Consider the following 16,874-nt stretch of genomic DNA (forward strand, 5'->3'; position numbering starts at 1 on the left):
AATGTTCAAAGGTACACTGACATATGCTCAAATGATGCTTTGTGCTGGAATCTACAGTGTCTCAACAACTGTGTTCAGTCCTAAAAAGACCTTCCTATCCAAATATACTGAAAAGGATAATCACTGATTTTAAGCAAGATTAAGGAAGAAGCACAGCAACTTGAGGAAACATAGTAACGTTCCTGTAGGAGTGTTGTCCGCTTCAGCTACCTGTTTGGTGCTCCTCATAATTGTAAAAAAATTACTTCCTTACTTTCCCCAGTTCAAAGGGAAAGAGGGCAGAGAGAGGTAGTTAGCTGGGTTAATCTGAAATCAGGCAGCAAGCAAGGCAAGGTAGGGTACTACCCTGCCCTGCCTTCTACTCCTTATTAAGGTCTAGATGAGTTGTGCTCAACATTTTTGGCCAGCAGAGCCAGATGGGCAGTGCCCAGGACATCCACAGGCTGGATCCAGCTACTGGTCCCAATTCAGCACAGAGAGATCACAGCACAGCCCCATCCAGCCTCATGGAGGGGAGCAGGAGGCATCCTGGCTCCCACAGAGCCCTGCAGGGGGTAGGGGCATGACCCAGCCCTAATCCGGCCCTATGGGGAAAAGGAGGCAGGGCCCAGCCCCATCCAGCCACCACTTTCTGGCCATCAAATCTCCCAATCTGTGGGGAGTCCATGGGTTTGAGGTTGAGCTCGCCGGGTCTAGATCATCTACTACTGAAATACAACAGTAGCAAACTATCTGAAGTCCCTCCTCCTGCAGTGGGAGGGTTTCATCCTCTGCATAATGGCTATGGTCACATTCCCAAACCAGACAAATACCTCTGGGATGGGTAAGAAGAAAAGGTTTTTTGCAACAGGCCTGCAACTTCAGCTTAGTTTCAAAGTCTGTAATATCCATCTCTGCCACATACCTTATAGAAACTCTAGACATTGTCATGTTAAACCAGTTAGGGAACCCACCATCTACAAAATACTACCAGGGGAGGGGACAGGAGAAGAAAAAGCACTCTGCAGGGTGAATGAGAGCTGAGCTCAGGTAAGGACAGGACTCAGAAAAGGCCTACAACAAAAAATGTGTCTTCACCTGACAGAGTTTGAATCTGGAAGAATTACAAGTCCTATTTCTCTTTGAGAACCAGCCAGAAAAAATAAACAGGAATGGATTCACTGCAGTCACACTATAAATTAAATATAGTTGCAAGTCTTGGACTTTGTTCAAACAATCCGTTGTGCACTTAGCCCCAGTAATATTCTTATTTACTACAATATTACTTGCACCAGATTTGTTGTTTGATATTATGCTACTACCACTTGTTCAATTATTTTTCCCATTTTTTCCAGGTAAAATAACCTTTGGTGTTACCTTTAGCAGCAGGCAAGTAATTTTTAGACAGAAGTAGGAGTTAAGCTGATTATACACGGGCAACATTAAAAAGCATAAATTCAACTGAGATGGCTGTATTACCATATTTATCAGAATACAAGACAACTTCAAATTTAAAACGACCCCCCAATAATTAGATTTTAGACACAGAAAAATGATAAATTTGTTATAATTTTCCATGTACAGAACCAAATTATTGGAGGGCCATCTTAAATTCATTCCCCTGCAGTGGGTCAAGCAGCAGGAAGGGGGCAGGCAGTAAGGACAGGAGATAGGGAAGTCAAAGAGCCTGACCCCTCTGCCACCTTTCTCCCCCACCATGGGCCCCGCCCAATGCTGCCTCCCTTTGCACCCCCTCCAACAACCTGCTCCCTGCTACTTGCCCAGTGCTATGCCAGCACCATACCCAAACACCTTGCCTCCAGTCACTTAACCTACCCTCTGCCTGGTCTGTGCCCCCCACCCACTTTCTTCTCTCTGCCACCTGCCCACACCACAGCTTTGGGTCCGGTTCCAGCACGGAGGACATGCTGACTTTGGTTCCCATCTGGCCAGGCAGCAGTTGAAGCTAAAGTCAGGGCTGAAGCTAAGGCCAGAGCTGCCATCACCACTGTTACATAGCCACATGGAGGCCAGAGCCAGCGTGTGCTCTGGCCCAGGGCCCCAGTAGGCAGATAAGCAGTGGTGGCCAACAGTGGGGCAGTAGCTGCAGTTCCAACCCCCAGCCTGGGGTCAGAGCTGCAGCTGCTGTCCGTCCCCCATCCCCCCAACTCTGCCCTTGTAACTGAACGTTGAATGGGGGGAATACCTTGTATGGATTCAAGTGATTTTCCACCCCATGACATTATTTCATACATGGAGGGAAAAGGGAGACAAGTATGTTTTTAGTTGCTGCTGTGACTCTGAAATGTAGCTATCAGTTTCAAAGCCAACACATAAAGACCCATCTTTCAACCATGTAGTACCAGTATTATTCTGTTTCCAAGTATATACATGGGGGGGAGGGGGGGGGAGGCGGCGAGGAGAGAAAGGGTACAGGGCACTACTACTTTTACAGAAAACATTTATCTTTCCATAGTTCAGTTGGAAGTCTGGCCTGCACGGACTCACTAAATTTCAAGACTACGTCATCAGACTCCACAACCAGTAGCTGCACTCCATGCTGACTACCAGCACACAAGCTGGACATGAGCAGCTGGGCTGTATCACAGTGCAGACATTCTTAATCACTTCACCCTTCCCACTTTCTGCTATCCACTAAATATTTGTCCTTTAAAGCAGTTGAAATGCACTACATGAAAAATTAAGATCCACAGGAGTGCTCTTACTGACACTGCAAATGGTAACTAAGGATTCTGTCCCTTCAAGGGCTCCCTAAGTGAGATAAGAAATATGAGTGGGAAAAGCAAACCAGGGAAAGTATAAGTCAGTCTGACAATGCTACTGAATGTCTCTAAGTATCATGACATCACCTCTCTCTCAGAATTGAAAGCCAGATATTGGAATACTGTCAGCATTATACAGAGGGTGGAATCAACTTCCAACTTGAAAAAGGGAAGAGAAATAACAGTACTCTGCTTTTAAACAGAGTATCTGTACATGCAATGGTACATGTAACCACGCAGAAGCTGGAGTAGGGGGCTAGGCCTTCAGTTTAAGGAGCTCTCTCTGGGGTCTTATCAGTCCTGTGCCCTTGTATTTATACAAATGCAGGTGTGCAAATGAAAGAAGACAGACAGCAGAAACACCAGAGGCACAAGGAGCAAGGAAATATTAAAGAAATACTTGTAGCAAGAACCTGAGAAAATAGGAATAGCTTCCGAGTATAGTGAAATCTGGGAATAAAAGCCTTGAATTGTGAGGAAACAATCTATTTTGCTGGTTGCTTCATACTATGTATGGGGAAGTTTAACTTTTTTTTTGTAAGTAAACAAAAAGTCCCAAAGAATTACCCAACACTATCGTCAGTTTCTCCCCCAATGAAAAAAATGTACAGGGAAAAACCTGTGGTTTTGTTTTAGGAGAACACGAACGTCTCTAATATAATATTCCTTACTGCTCTATTGAAGAAATTGATATTTCCCTTCCTCTTCCCCCAACAAAGAAGCAGAATGTTTATAGTGGATTAGTAAACGCAGAATCCTGTTACAGATTAAATAGCCTTGAGAAAACAAATACTATGACATTTTTAAAGTAACATTTTAATTTCCAACACTCAAAAAACACTATTCCACATTTTCGCAATAATTAAACAGACCCTAGTGCATGGAGGTCGGAAAGCACTGTTAAAATGGTTACAGTACATTTCACTGACTTAAAAATTCAAGTTTACTGATCGCAGCTGGTCCTACAGACACTGGGACAATGCTTTAACCTTGCTTTGGCCCCTTGACCTAGTGGAAACAGCTCACAGGGGTCATCATAATGTGAGCTTAAACAGTCAGTTGAGGATTCTCCTGCATGGAAAAATCCCTGGGTGACACAGAACTGACATTGCTGACCCTACATAACCCAGACACTGGTAACTGCCCCAGCATTTCTACCCTCCAAGAGTCAGAGATGGCCATACTGGAACACATTGAGCCCCTCCCCTCCAACTTCTTAGGAGCTATAATTGAGCATAGGTCAGCTGGACTTGAAAACCAAGGCTGCTTATAAGAGTACTCTCAGTATTTACAAGTGTGGTCAGTAGCATTTGCAAGCTACTGACTTACACAATACCATTTTGTCATTTATTGTGTAAGCAATCACAGGGAAAAATAATAGCTAAATTTCAAGACTGTTTAAATATATAAATATGTTAGATGGAGTCATGAGATTTTTATATAAAACTTCCCCATGGCTGTTTCACCATTAAGTAGCATATTCACTGAAGAAGTCATTAGTAATGTTCTTATGCCTGGGAAAACATTGAGAGCTCACAGGAAGTATAGTAGCCACAAAAATGAATCCATAACTATCATGACCGAAGGAAAAATTGAAGGGGACATGAATGACTAAAGCGTTATTTAACTTAGGGCAGTTTGCAGTACAATTTATATAATCTCAAACATTTTCTAAATTTATCTGCAAGCATTTGCTTCAAATATTACCCATAAATAGACCTAGACAGATGCTTTAAATTTGACACAAAGCCAGCAAAGCAAAGGTAAGTCTACCAAGTCTACTAATAAGGTGTAATGATGCTCATGATTTTATATTCTTCTCTTATGTTTATAAGGTGTCCAGGTATGTTACCCTTCTGGACACCTTTCTTCTTGGGCATATTTGAAAGTGTGAGAATGAGATAGAGATGTGGCTTTTATACTGATTTACATGTTTATTTTCAGGACCAGTTTTTACAAGGATTGTAAACAGCTGACATATTTGTTTGTAACATGTTTTTACTTTTGCAGGGCTGCTGTAAGATTGGAATGGTTATGCTATTTTTTTTAAAGATTAAATAAAAAAAATAAACCCACAATACATTTAACATTTTCCCAATGTAAAAGCATTACATCAGGATGGTTCTAAGTGATGAATGAAATCTTGGTAGTTTGTGTGTGCATAGTTGAAGTCACTGCCACAATATAAAACTCTGGATACAAAAGTACATTGTCAATGTCAGAAATGGACACAACTTTAGAAGAATTCAATACTTCATGAACCAAATCAATACATTTCCAAGATAAAACTATTTGGATTTTATTCAAACTGCATCCATGGTGTTCTGACTCCTTTCATAATTTTATATTATCTAACAAGTAGGCTGTAGCCTATAAAAATGGAAGCCTCCCTGAACTACTTAATCCAGCATTTGGCACCATTTTTAGGCTCTAGGCTAGAGTGACCCAATTCAAATCAAAAAGGGGCAGAGGGGGGAGCATTAAGATCCATCAGCCGCTAAAGATACCACTTTTCACCCACAGCATCATGGGGAGAGTACCTGCAGCTGGTGCTTTTCCCCATGGTGGCATGGGAAAGCAACTGCCTTCAAAGCCCCCTGGCCAATACGACTGCCACTAAAGCCTCATGTCCACTGGCCAAGTCAAATGACTCCCCACACAGGGCAATAGGCTGCCAACCCCTGACTTAGTCTATACAGCATCACCCTTCCCCGATTTCTGCTCTAAGTACTGTTAATTGAATATGCATCACAAACTGTTTTATGTAACCTTTTTCCTGACACAAGAATATTTTAACCACCCACTTGTGATATTCTACTGAGTTTATTTTCTATGCTATAAAGTAAAAGCAACTTACAGGCACAGCCATAGTTTTCAGACTTGTTTGTATTACAGTAATCTTTTTCCTTTGAACAGGAAACAAACAGCCCCATGCAGCGTGACAATGTACAGAACGCGGATCACTTCCAACCACAACCAGCAGCTTTATTTGGTCTTCAGAGCAAAACTGTTACTTGAAAATGCAGCTAAACTTTCATAGGAACACTACAGCTGAGATAGATGACAAAGAAAAGAACTTTAAAGGTAACTTACAAAAGGTTGAAAAAAGCATTTTGCTACAAGATAGGGGAACAGCATCAACGAAACTCCAGTCCAGTCAAGTCTTAGTTAGAAGTTGCTGTGGTTTTCCCATTTTGTAAATGTTCCTCTCTCCCACTGCTATTATGTGAATAGCATCACCAACAGGGAATTAGTCTCACACAATATGCAACTGAAAATTAAACAGAAAAACTCCTGCTCTTCCCCTCCAATCATAAGTGTTATATGTAATATTAATTTAAACAAACAAACAGATCAGACAAGCGAGACTGGAGAGGATCATATTCTTTTAAAGGCTTGTACAGAAATTTCCAAAATGAAACAAACATACGGGCAGCTCCAAATAAGATTTGGGTATGGAACGTGAACCTACATTTGTGGTAACTTTGAGGCCAACCCCCCTGGCACAGTAACAAGGAAGCCTGCAACTCAATTCCTTGGAATGGAGTGAGCATAGTATATTTCTTAGATATAGGGGTCATTCTGGTTTTAAGCAACAAAATATTTTCATGTGGAGGGGGAGAGATATTCAATATAATCTTACGATTAAAAGGATAGGTGATAAAGCAGCTTGAAACCAAATATTTACAGGACGCTCAAGTGCGTTGTTAAGCAGAGAAGATTTATTGTTTTCAATGTGCTATGGTAAATCTCATTTTTATTTTTTGCAAAGCTCCACAGGGGGGAAAAAAGTACAGGGCATGCATGAATTTAGCACTGGGAAAAGACTGCAGATTTGAAAAACTTTTTAATTTTTTTTCCTCTGGAGGTGCATCAAAAGTTCCACTCTGAACTATGGTAACTGGTAGCATTAGCTGTTGTTGTAACACGGATGCTTACCCAATAAGAACCGACTATTCACAGGCCAGGCAGCAGCCATAAGACAGTAATGATTTTTATTATGTTACCAACACACATTGGATTTGAACTTCCAACCCAAAACTTTTATAGCTTACTACTAAAATCCTGATGTAGCCAATCTTCCAGGTTCTACTAAAATTATCAATTGAAGTCAGCAAATCACCAGAGTAAGGCCCTTTCAGTTTACAGTCACATTTGTCGTAAGATTGAACTATACTGGAGAAAACAGTGAAGAATTTACAATACTGCATACCACCACTAGGTACAGCAATTTTGGCCCTTGAAGAGCGAATAATAAGAAATACATTATTTTGATAAGCACCAGATAAGCTGGGCAAGTTTGAAAAAGTATTTTCATACATTTATACTGTGATGGATGACAAAGACTCCTCAGATGACAAAGATTCCTCCACATGCACTAGCTGATAAATTATGTTTTAAGTCAAAACATTACAATTTTGTTAGAGAACTAAATAATATTCACCATGCCAAGAGAAATAAGGAGTTAGAAAACACAAACCCTCTACAAGCCACAAACTGTTAAATATAGATTTTCTGATAGATTACACAAATTTGTTTTTAAAAAGTATTCGTTTAATATTTTTACTATACTGTGGCCCAAAAATGAGATAACAGAACCCCTTCCTTATCACAAAAGCAATCTTGCTTTTGGATAGGGCAGCACATCAACCCAAATAACACAGACACTGGAATACAGAAATCCTCCAAAATCCTAACGTATCTGAAATGCTTAAGCCTATATTTGTCTTTTCCTTACGTCTCCAACTATGTACTGGAGAAACTGTGCAGGGCACAGGTCACCACACAAGCATCAGTCAGAGCTGATCACGTAACACAGGAATCAAGTTACTAGAAGTGTTTCAGATTTGATGTGGAAATGCATGTAAACAATAACCATTTATTTTCCCTCATTACACAGCCTCTTTTTGGTGACGAGAGAAAGCAGAAGCAGCTAACTTCTACCCCCCAAAAAATGTTACTGCAGTTGATAAAAACTTTTTTTTTTAAACTGAATTATAAAAAAAAATTCAGTGTCCCCATTTGGGAAACCTATTTTCAATACCTTATTCACAGAGTTATGGACACCAAATGCTGGCAATGTTAATCTGCACTGAAAAGAGTCGACTTCCTGTTTGCGCACCGCAAACCCATCTCTGCATTCCCCAGTCATCTGATAGGGGAGATGCCTCCAGAGGGGACTTAACACTCGGGACAAGCCCCACCCAGCATCTGCAGTTCAGAGATGAACCATTCACAAACTTGCACCGAAACAGCTAGTTTTAAATTCCTCTCCTATTCTTTTGGTGCATGTCTGCGAGCACACCCGCGCCAGCACCTGCTTTTTCCACAGACCGTGGCTAGTTCCCAAAAGTGAAATAAATGGGAAGTGCTGGGGGCCACAGCCCCAGGCCTGAACAGGGTGGTGTGGGAGCGATGTAGCCCTGTCGGTCCAGGGCTCACGCAGGGCACGAGGGTTTGTTTAGGGCGCGCTCTTTTACCGGGACAGCAGTGTAGCCGGGATCCAGCGAGACAAGCTTTCCCGTGCAAGAAGACGCTGCTCCTCGGGCCTAACCACGGGCGCTGCCGCCCACCCCGCGGCCCCAGCGGATCGCCGCGAGTCTGCCCGAGGCTGAGCGCCGAGCCCCGCCGGCCACAGCAGCTGCCTCCGCGACCGGCTCCAACTTCCCCAACTCCGGCAGGACAAGCGCCCGCGGCCGGCGCTCCCTGGGCGGCTCCTCCACCGAAACCGCGGAGTTTCGCTCGAGAGCGGGAGCGGGGCCCGGCCCGGCCCGGCCCTCCCTCCGCGCCCCTCCCCAGGCCCCGCCTGCCCCGCGGCCGGCCCGCAGCCCGTCGGGACCCCGCAGGCCGCGCATCCAACAGGTAGCGGCCGAGAGCCGCCGCCGCCGCCCGCCCAGCCGCCACGACCGGGCCGCGCCCCAGCGCAGCGGGTGCCCCGCCGAGCAGAGCGGCCGGGGCCGGCGGGAGCCGCGGGCCGAGCGCAGGGAGGCTCCTACCTTGGCGACGGCGGCCCTGGCGGACATCTTGTGTCGTCCTGCGGCCGGAGGAGCGCGCGTGGCGGCGGCTGCCCGCGTCCCAGCTCCGCGGCGCCCGCCTCACTCCGCCGCCCGCGTCCACATCGCCGGCGGCCGGCGGGCGCGCGGGGCGGGGCAGCGCGGGGCGGGGCCACGGCACCAAGTTTGTTCAAAGTCCGTCCGGCCGGGCCGAGCCGGGCTCTGGAGCTGGCTAGGGCGGGCGGGCGGGCGGGCGGGCGCTGGCCGCGGGCTCCCAGCCTGCCCCCACCCCCCCGCGGCACGCCCCCGGGACCGCCCCGCCCCGCCCCGCCCCGCCCCCTGCAGGCGCCGTGTGCTGCGGCCGAGACAGAGGGTCTGCGCCCCGCCTGCTGCCTCAGCCGCGTCTCGTGCCGCCGGCAAGGGCCGGAGGGGTCCTGGGTCTTGGTACCAAGCGGGGAAGCCCTGAGCGGGGCTGGGGTGGTGACGAGGTGCCGCCGGGAGAGCCGTGCGGCTGCTCCCCACCTCCCCGGCCGTGTGTGCCTGCCCCTTGACGGGGAAAAAAACACCAGCTTGTAAAGAAGTGGTTTCCCGTGTGCTCTGCCGCTCCTTTCCGGCTTCTGGAAAACAAATTATTTATTGAAGGAGGAAGGAAAAGCGGCTCAAGCTGAGCCCTTTGGGAGATGTTATTTGCCCTTTAACAGCGCGCAGCTGGAGTCCCGGGCGGGTGAAGCTCGTCGTCTAGGAGCGGGCAGGACCCGAGCCTCGCTTTAGGCGTCCATGACACACACACTGGAGCACCGGGCCAACTTGAGCAGCAAGAGGGCTGCTGGTGCACTTCAGGTTAACTACATACCCCAAATCTGCAAGATCAAGATGCAAGTAATCCAAGTTCTCTTCCCTAAGTATCACTGCTGCAAGCATTTTTTCCACCTTACTGGAAAAAAGTCTGTTTTTGGTGGGTTTTTTCTCTTCCTGTGATCTGTAGTCTGATTTAATTTTTACTGTGGTGGTTAATGTGCTATTCAAAGTACTTTGCATGAGCTGTACAGGACATATATCAAGCATGTCACTTACTGCCGGGCCAAGTGAATGGGAAATGAATGCCAAGGGCTTTCAAATGGGAATGGAGGACTTGGGGAGTCACGTCCACTATATTTCTTGCTGTTGTACAGATACGCCAGTGACTGCTCCCTACAACTTTAAATAATGTCCCTGGAATGCTCAAGGCAAATATTATTCTTCCTTTGAATCTCTCCTTTATATTTACCATTTTTTCTTTGTGGGTGCAGGCGTACATTTTTTTTTTTTAATTAAAACAAAACATGTTTTCTATGAAATGACGGGTACAAATTTAGGAGTCAGAAAACGTGAAATGGCACCAGATTCTCAGTAATGCCTAAAAAGTACCAAGCATGCACAGTACAAAAGACTCAGCCTGTTGTGAGCTCTCCTATATCCTGGAACAAGTTCCAAGCATAGATTAGGGTTTTCACTGGCTTCTCCAAAGTATACCAGATGTCTGGGACTATTTCTGACAGCTGGAGATTGCTAGGGCATGACCCTCACCATGCTCTTTTTTTTTCTTCTTTTTTTTGGCAAGACATGCCCCTGTGCTGGGTGGAGCAAGAGCCAGTTCCTGTCATACAAGAATTTCCCTACACCAGAGAAATGCTTCACTCAGACCTGCTGACTCGAGGTCACCTTCATACCAGAAGAGCAGTAAAAAGCTACTCCTATATTGAAGTTTGTTGCAGATTTTTTATTAAATGTTTGACGTAACTGATTGTGAGCTTTGCTTTGCATTTCTTTGGATACAAGTAAGGGAAAGGTAGTGTTTTACACCCACATTTTTAATATGCAGTCTTTATAAGTACACACACAGAGCAGGAAGGAAAAGACTGTAATCATAACAGGAAAGAGTGGGAAGATGCTAAGGTGTGGAGGAGCAGGGAGAGAGATTTAGGGAGGGACCTACTTGGGGGGATGGAAAGGGAGATTCACAGGAGAGGAGAAAAAAACCTGGAAAAAATATATGCCCAGGGAATTAAGGAAATCCCTGGGTGTCAGAGTGGGGAAATAATTAGATGAAAACATACATCAAAGAGTGAAAAACAAAGGGAGGCAGGGAAAACAGGGCTGGACAAAGAAGGAGATAGTGATCAGAGTCAAGAAGAAGAGACAGAGAGAAAGAGACACCAGGTGGGAAGTGAAGGTGGAAGAAAGAAAAAGACCTGGTGGGAAAGGGTGAAAAAGGAGAAGCTAACAGTTTTTAGAATGGGTGGGGAAAATGCGGCCCGCAGGCTGGATGCAGCCCGCCAAGCCATTCTATCCGGCCCCCTTAGAAAATTTAGAAAATTAATATTTATCTGCCCTAGGCTGCCTGTCATGAGGCCCACGATAGCTTGCCAAAACTCAGTAAGCGGCCCTCTGCCCAAAATAATTGCCCGCCCCTGCTTTAGAATCATAGAAAGTTAGGGTTGGAAGGGACCTCTGGAGGTCATCTAGTCCAAGCCCCTGGTCAAACCAGGACCATCCCCAACTAGATCATCCCAGCCAAGACTCTGTCTAGCCAGGTCTTACAAACCTCCAAGGATGGAGATTTCACAACCTCTCTGGGTAACCTGTTTCAGTGCTTTACTGCCCTCCTCATGAGAAAATTCTTCCTCATATCCAACCTAAACTTTCCTTGCTGCAGCTTGAGACGGTTGCTCCTTGTTCTGTCATCCACCACCACTGAGAACAGTCCAGCTCCATCATCTTTGGAACCTCCCTTCAGGTAGTTGAAGGCTGCTATTAAATCCCCACTCAGTCTTCTCTTCTGCAGACTAAATAAGCCAAGTTCTCTCAGCCTCTTCTCAGAAGTCACATGCTCTAGCCCCCAAACCATTTTTGTTGCTGTCTGCTGGACAGTGAAGAATCAAGGAGGGTGAGGAGAGGCAGATAAATGAAAGAATATCAAGCAGAGAAAGAATAAAACACTATGTTACTTTCTGTATTGCTCTATAGAAAACTGGATGCAAAAATGTTATATGCCTATAAACCATGTTTAACTGTATTCACCAGGAGACCTAGGGGGCCTGATCCTCTAGAACATGCAGGCACTGGAACTTCAGGCTGTGGATTAGAGATGGTCATAGCTGTTAAGCAGTAATGCCAACTGTCATGCAACCATCATGAGACTCAGGATTTCTAATTCAAAATAACTCCACTCATGATCTCCCGATCAAATCCACAGATCTCCAGATTTTCCCAGCCGGTAAGTCTGTGGAAGGGAAGGAGCAGGGAGAGGGGGGAGATCAAGGCCCTCGTGATGGAGGGAGTGGGGCAGGAGCAGTGGCGGGGGTGAATGGGGCGCAGGGAAGGGGTGTGGCTCCCTGCAGCTGTGCGCACCCCCAGGGGAGGCACATGGGGCAGAGATAGGCTGCCTGCTGTGGGCTCATGGCTCTGCGCCCTGCTGATTTGCCCCAGGAGCTCAGCTGTGCAATGCCAGTGTGCTTTCTGCTGCCAGGTGGGCAGGGGACACACCACATAACCAGCACACCCCACATCTCCCGCCCACCCCATGGGTGGCAATGGCATTGGACAGTTGAGCTCCTGAGGCAAAGGCAGCAAGGCGCAAAGCCCCAAACCCACAATGAGCAGCCCACCTCTGCCCCACAGTGGACACGTGCCCTCCAAGCTTCCTCCAGGGGTGCGCACTGCTGCAGGGAGCTGCACCTCTCCCCCGCACCACTGGACGACCCACTGGCCCCGGGCCCCTATTCACCCCTGCTACTGCTCCTGCCCCACTCCCTCCCACACCACGGCGGCCTCGATCTCCCCCCTCCCTGCACTCCTTCCCTCTCTCCCTGCCCCTTCCCCTCCACTCAGCAATTGCCTGCTGTCTGTGTCTGTCTCTCTGTGTCTGCTCCTCACTACCAAGCCACAGCTCCCCCAGCCCTGCTGCTGCCTCTCACTCCTGACCCTCAGTACCCTGCATCCTGCCAGGGTATGCAGGGACCCTCCCTCCCTGGGCTCCAAACCCCACACACATACCAACAGCCCCCCATACTTTCACAAATAATGCCCCCCGGCCCCAATACACGCTCTTCAAAAACAGCATCTCATGATTTACACACCAATCTCTTGATTTTTTTAAAAGCTTGTCTCATGATTTTTGGCATGGTAGGGTTGCCAATACTGGTTGAGTGTCCCTGCCATGCTGGGAGGAGGAGATAACCTGTTGTAACTTGACTGATGACAAGTTTGGTGCTAGCCCTCTGGATTGTAATTTAGAGAGTGTCTGATTCTGTTGATGTCTACAGTGGGACATTAGAGACCTTATTCTGTTGGGTTTGGTGCACATTATTAGGGTTTTAATAGAGCACAATGTGCTGCAATGCCATGGGCTACTGTCTCAGATAAAATTTTAGATGTATATTTTTTGTTATTAAATCTTTTTAAATCTCCCAGAGTGCAGAGAAATGCTCCTGCCAAACATGTCCTTTTCTTCTAATTTTTTGGCTTCCTATAGCCATCATTTTTTCACTTGGCTAGCTATGGACTGACAAATTTGGATCAGAATTAGTGCCTTACCCTCCAAGTAAAATGAGAGAGAATTTAAATTGTTACCTTGAAATCAGCTAGAGTGCTTTTACCCTCATGTCTTTTGATTTCCAAAACCACTTTTAAAACTTTCTGGACAAATATATCTGGAAGTGGAAGACAGTGGTCTACAGTTACTTCACAGCTGCTTTGTGCACCCTAACTTGAGACCTGCCAGTGTTTCGAGGCAGTGGTTATTAGCTTGAGTGCAGTGCCACACTAAATTGGCTATCCTGCTTCTAGGTCTGGAGTTGGCATTCATCAGTTTAGCATGCAGTATCTCTGCGGTATCTTTGTCCTGTGTATGGTGTTAAATTGCATCCTCTGCTGCCTTGTGGACACTTCTTGGTTGAAAAAAGGTTAAGGGACCTCACCCCGACAGAAAAAGCACTCACACTGAAGCAACACACAGTTAGCAACTCTATTTAAGTTGCTCTCTGGCAGAAGCTACAACCTCTGTATCACTGAATGTGTAGACTTGTTCCGGCCTTTGGATTTTGGCTCAGTGGTCTAAAAGGGGGACAACAGGTCGATGTCAGCCTCCAGCATGTGCTGAAGTTCTTGGCAAAATGGTTTCAGTAATCCAAGAGAAGCATAAGGACCATGAGGGAGTTACCAACATTTTCAAGCAGCCATGTTTAGGGGATGGCCTATTTGCCTTGCATAAGGGTGTCCCTAGAAAAGGTGGGTCAGACAAGCCTTGCCTCACTACTTACATCCTGGTTCAATTGATTTTATAAACAGAATTACTTGCTGGAATATTTGGACTTTGACACCTGGATATGACTTTGATCTGGATTCAGATTTGAGGAAAATGGCTATATTGAGTAACAAGCTTGCACATTTCAGAATTGATATTGCAGCTATTTCAGAAAATTGGGTCTCAGAAACAGGTTTCATAAAGGAGAAGGACTACACCATTTACTAATATGGCAAACCTGAAGGAGTAAGGAGAGAGCATAGTGTACGGTTTGCCATCAGAAATGAACTTACGTCATCATGTAAAGCTCTGATTTCAGCGTCCATACCGGGATACTTTGAATTAGACTACAGAAGGGATTTATCAACCTTGTCAGTGTCTGTGCTCCAACTCTGCAGCCTAGTGATGAGGAGAAGGACAACTTCTATCAACAGCTGAAAGAGCTGATCGGCAGGATTCCATGGAAGAAACCCATCCTAGTACTTGGAGACGTCAATGCAAAAGTTGGGTCCAAAGCAGAGATCTGGCCTTGGATTCTAGGTAGGCATGGCATTGGACGTATGAATGACAATGGCCAGAGAGTTCTTGAACTCTGTGCCAGCCAAAGCTTATCAGTGACCAACACCTTCTTTGCTAGTAACATCACATGAACATCATGGAGACACCCAAGGTCCAAGCACTGGCATCAGCTGGACTTGGTGCTAACAAGACATACATGCTTGAAAGATATCCTGCATACACAATACTTTCAAAGCACAGACTGTAACATAGGCCACTCCCTTGCCTACTGCAAAGTGAAATTTCAAGCTAAGAAGATCCACCACAATAAACCTACCAGACAACCTCATATTGATTTATGCCAAATCAATGATCCTGTCAAAAAACGGCTTTTCAGTGAAGACAAGCATGTACAATGTGGCAACTGAGTTTTGGAAAGAGTATTAAGAAAAACGTTGACTGGCTTGTTGGCCAGTTGAAGGTACTGCTGCCACTCATTGAGAGAAAAAGAACTGCCCGGATCACCTACAAGTCTACCCCTACTACTTTCAACAACCTGAGAGAAGCTGGTAAGGCTGTTCAAACAGCTTTCAGGAGGTATGCTCAAGAATTTTGGCTGGGTCTCTGCAACAGCATCCAACAAGCGGCTGACACAGGTGACAGTAGATGGTTGTATGAGGGCATTAGAAAGGCCATTGGGCTGATAAAGTACATGAGAGCTTTGTTGAAAGACCTGGATGGTAATATCATAACTGATAAGGGGAACCAACTGGAGAAGTGAATTGAGCATTATGGAATGATATACTCAAGGGAGTCTGTGATAGACCGTGTGCTAGACAAATTGCCTGGGTTTGACGTAATGACTTTGCTGGATGCCAAATCTACATTAAAGGAACTTGAACAATGCATCAAAAGATTCCCAGTAACAAACTTCAGGATCTGACTGTTGACCTGCTGAAATTTACAAATGCGCAAAAAAAGACATGCTGCAAAGATTGCACGATGTTGGAAGGAAGAAACTGTTCTGCAAGTTTTCAAGGATGCTCATTTCATCCAGCTCTGTATAAACTAAGGAGACAGAAGTGACTGTAATAACCACAGAGGTATATCTTTTCTCAACATAGTGGGAAAAATCTTAAGCCGTATTCTTTTACCTAGACTTCAAACATTAGCTGAAAGAATCTATCCTGACAGCCAATGTGGCTTACGCTCAGAAAGGTCCACCATAGATATGGAATCTCATATAAGACAACTGCAGGAAAAATGCAGATAAGCATATCCCATTGTGCATGACTTCCATAGATTTAACAAAAGCCTTTGGCATGGTTAGTCGGTCAGGGCGTTACACTGCTCTGAAGAACTCTGGTTGTCCACCTCTACTGCTAAACCTTGTGAAATCTTTACACAATGGCATGAAGGCAACTGTAATGTATGAAAACCGAAAGTCTCGCTCATTCAGCAACAACAGGGCTGCATACTGGATCCTGTATTGTTTAACATTTACTTTTCATTCCTGCTTCAACATGCATTCCCTGATGTTCAAGAGGGTGTCTATCTCAGTACTAGACATGATGGAGGACTGTTTAATATTGCAAGGTTCAGAGCTAAGACGAAGGTAAGGAGGTCATTATGAGGGACCTGTTCTTTTCAGATGATGCAGCCCTAGTGGCTCAGTGTTGATGTCCTACAACATAGTTCCCTGATTCATGCAAAATCTTTAGGCTAGTAGAAAGCTTAAAGAAGACTGTTATCATGCGCCAACGCTTTTCAGAACCAGTTCCAGATATCACCCTAGATGGTACTTGTCTGGATGTTGTTGACCAATTCTTTTTACCTTGCCTGTACTGTTACCAGCAATGTGGATCTTGATGCTGAGTTCATTAGTAAAATTGGCAAAGCAGCCAGGAACTTTGGTCTTTTGCAAGACAGAGCCTGGAAGAATAACAGGCTGTCATATTTATGAAATGGGTTTTATTCACCCTTCTACATAGCTCAGACACATGGACGATCTATGACAAACATACTAAAAGACTAAACAGCTTTCATATCTGTTAAAATTGCCTGCATAAAAGTCTTCAAATAAGAAGGCAAGACAGGGTGACAAATACGGAAGTGTTAAATCATGCTGGTATGTCATTCATAGGAATGTTGATTGGTAAGAAAAGACTCAGGTGGCTTGATCATGTCAAGCGAATGTCGGATCACAGGATCCTGAAGAATGTACTCTGAAGCTTGCAACGGGTCTAGAAAGAGAGGCAGACTGCTGCTCAGATTTCAGGATGCTTGCAAAGATGACTTAGCATCCTTTGGAATCTCTGTGGATGACTGGGAAAGGAG

The 16,874-nt window shown here is 45.5% G+C and overlaps 1 protein-coding gene and 1 long non-coding RNA gene across 9 annotated transcripts in view; one reads left to right on the top strand and one right to left on the bottom strand.

Annotated features, from left to right (window-relative positions):
- TJP1 (tight junction protein 1) overlaps positions 1-16,874 on the bottom strand; it is a 275,807-nt gene that overhangs the window by 123,493 nt on the left and 135,440 nt on the right. Inside the window, exon 1 of one of the 8 annotated variants that reach the window (XM_059714817.1) lies at positions 8,759-8,843. The exons of 5 other annotated variants lie outside the window; for them this stretch is intronic. In XM_059714817.1, coding sequence (XP_059570800.1) covers positions 8,759-8,785 — 27 coding nt within the window. In that variant the 5' untranslated portion in view covers positions 8,786-8,843. Of the gene's footprint in view, positions 1-5,619; positions 5,647-8,242; positions 8,330-8,758; positions 8,844-16,874 lie in introns of those variants that run through there. 2 more of the 8 variants (XM_019477549.2, XM_019477548.1) reach the window with 2 other exon arrangements.
- LOC109280654 (uncharacterized) lies at positions 9,062-10,539 on the top strand. Its single transcript, XR_002087039.2, has 2 exons — positions 9,062-9,710; positions 10,356-10,539. It is a non-coding gene; the product is annotated as an uncharacterized LOC109280654 (long non-coding RNA).

This window comes from Alligator mississippiensis, chromosome 11 (genome assembly GCF_030867095.1).
Source record: "Alligator mississippiensis isolate rAllMis1 chromosome 11, rAllMis1, whole genome shotgun sequence".
Classification (NCBI taxonomy): domain Eukaryota; kingdom Metazoa; phylum Chordata; order Crocodylia; family Alligatoridae; genus Alligator; species Alligator mississippiensis.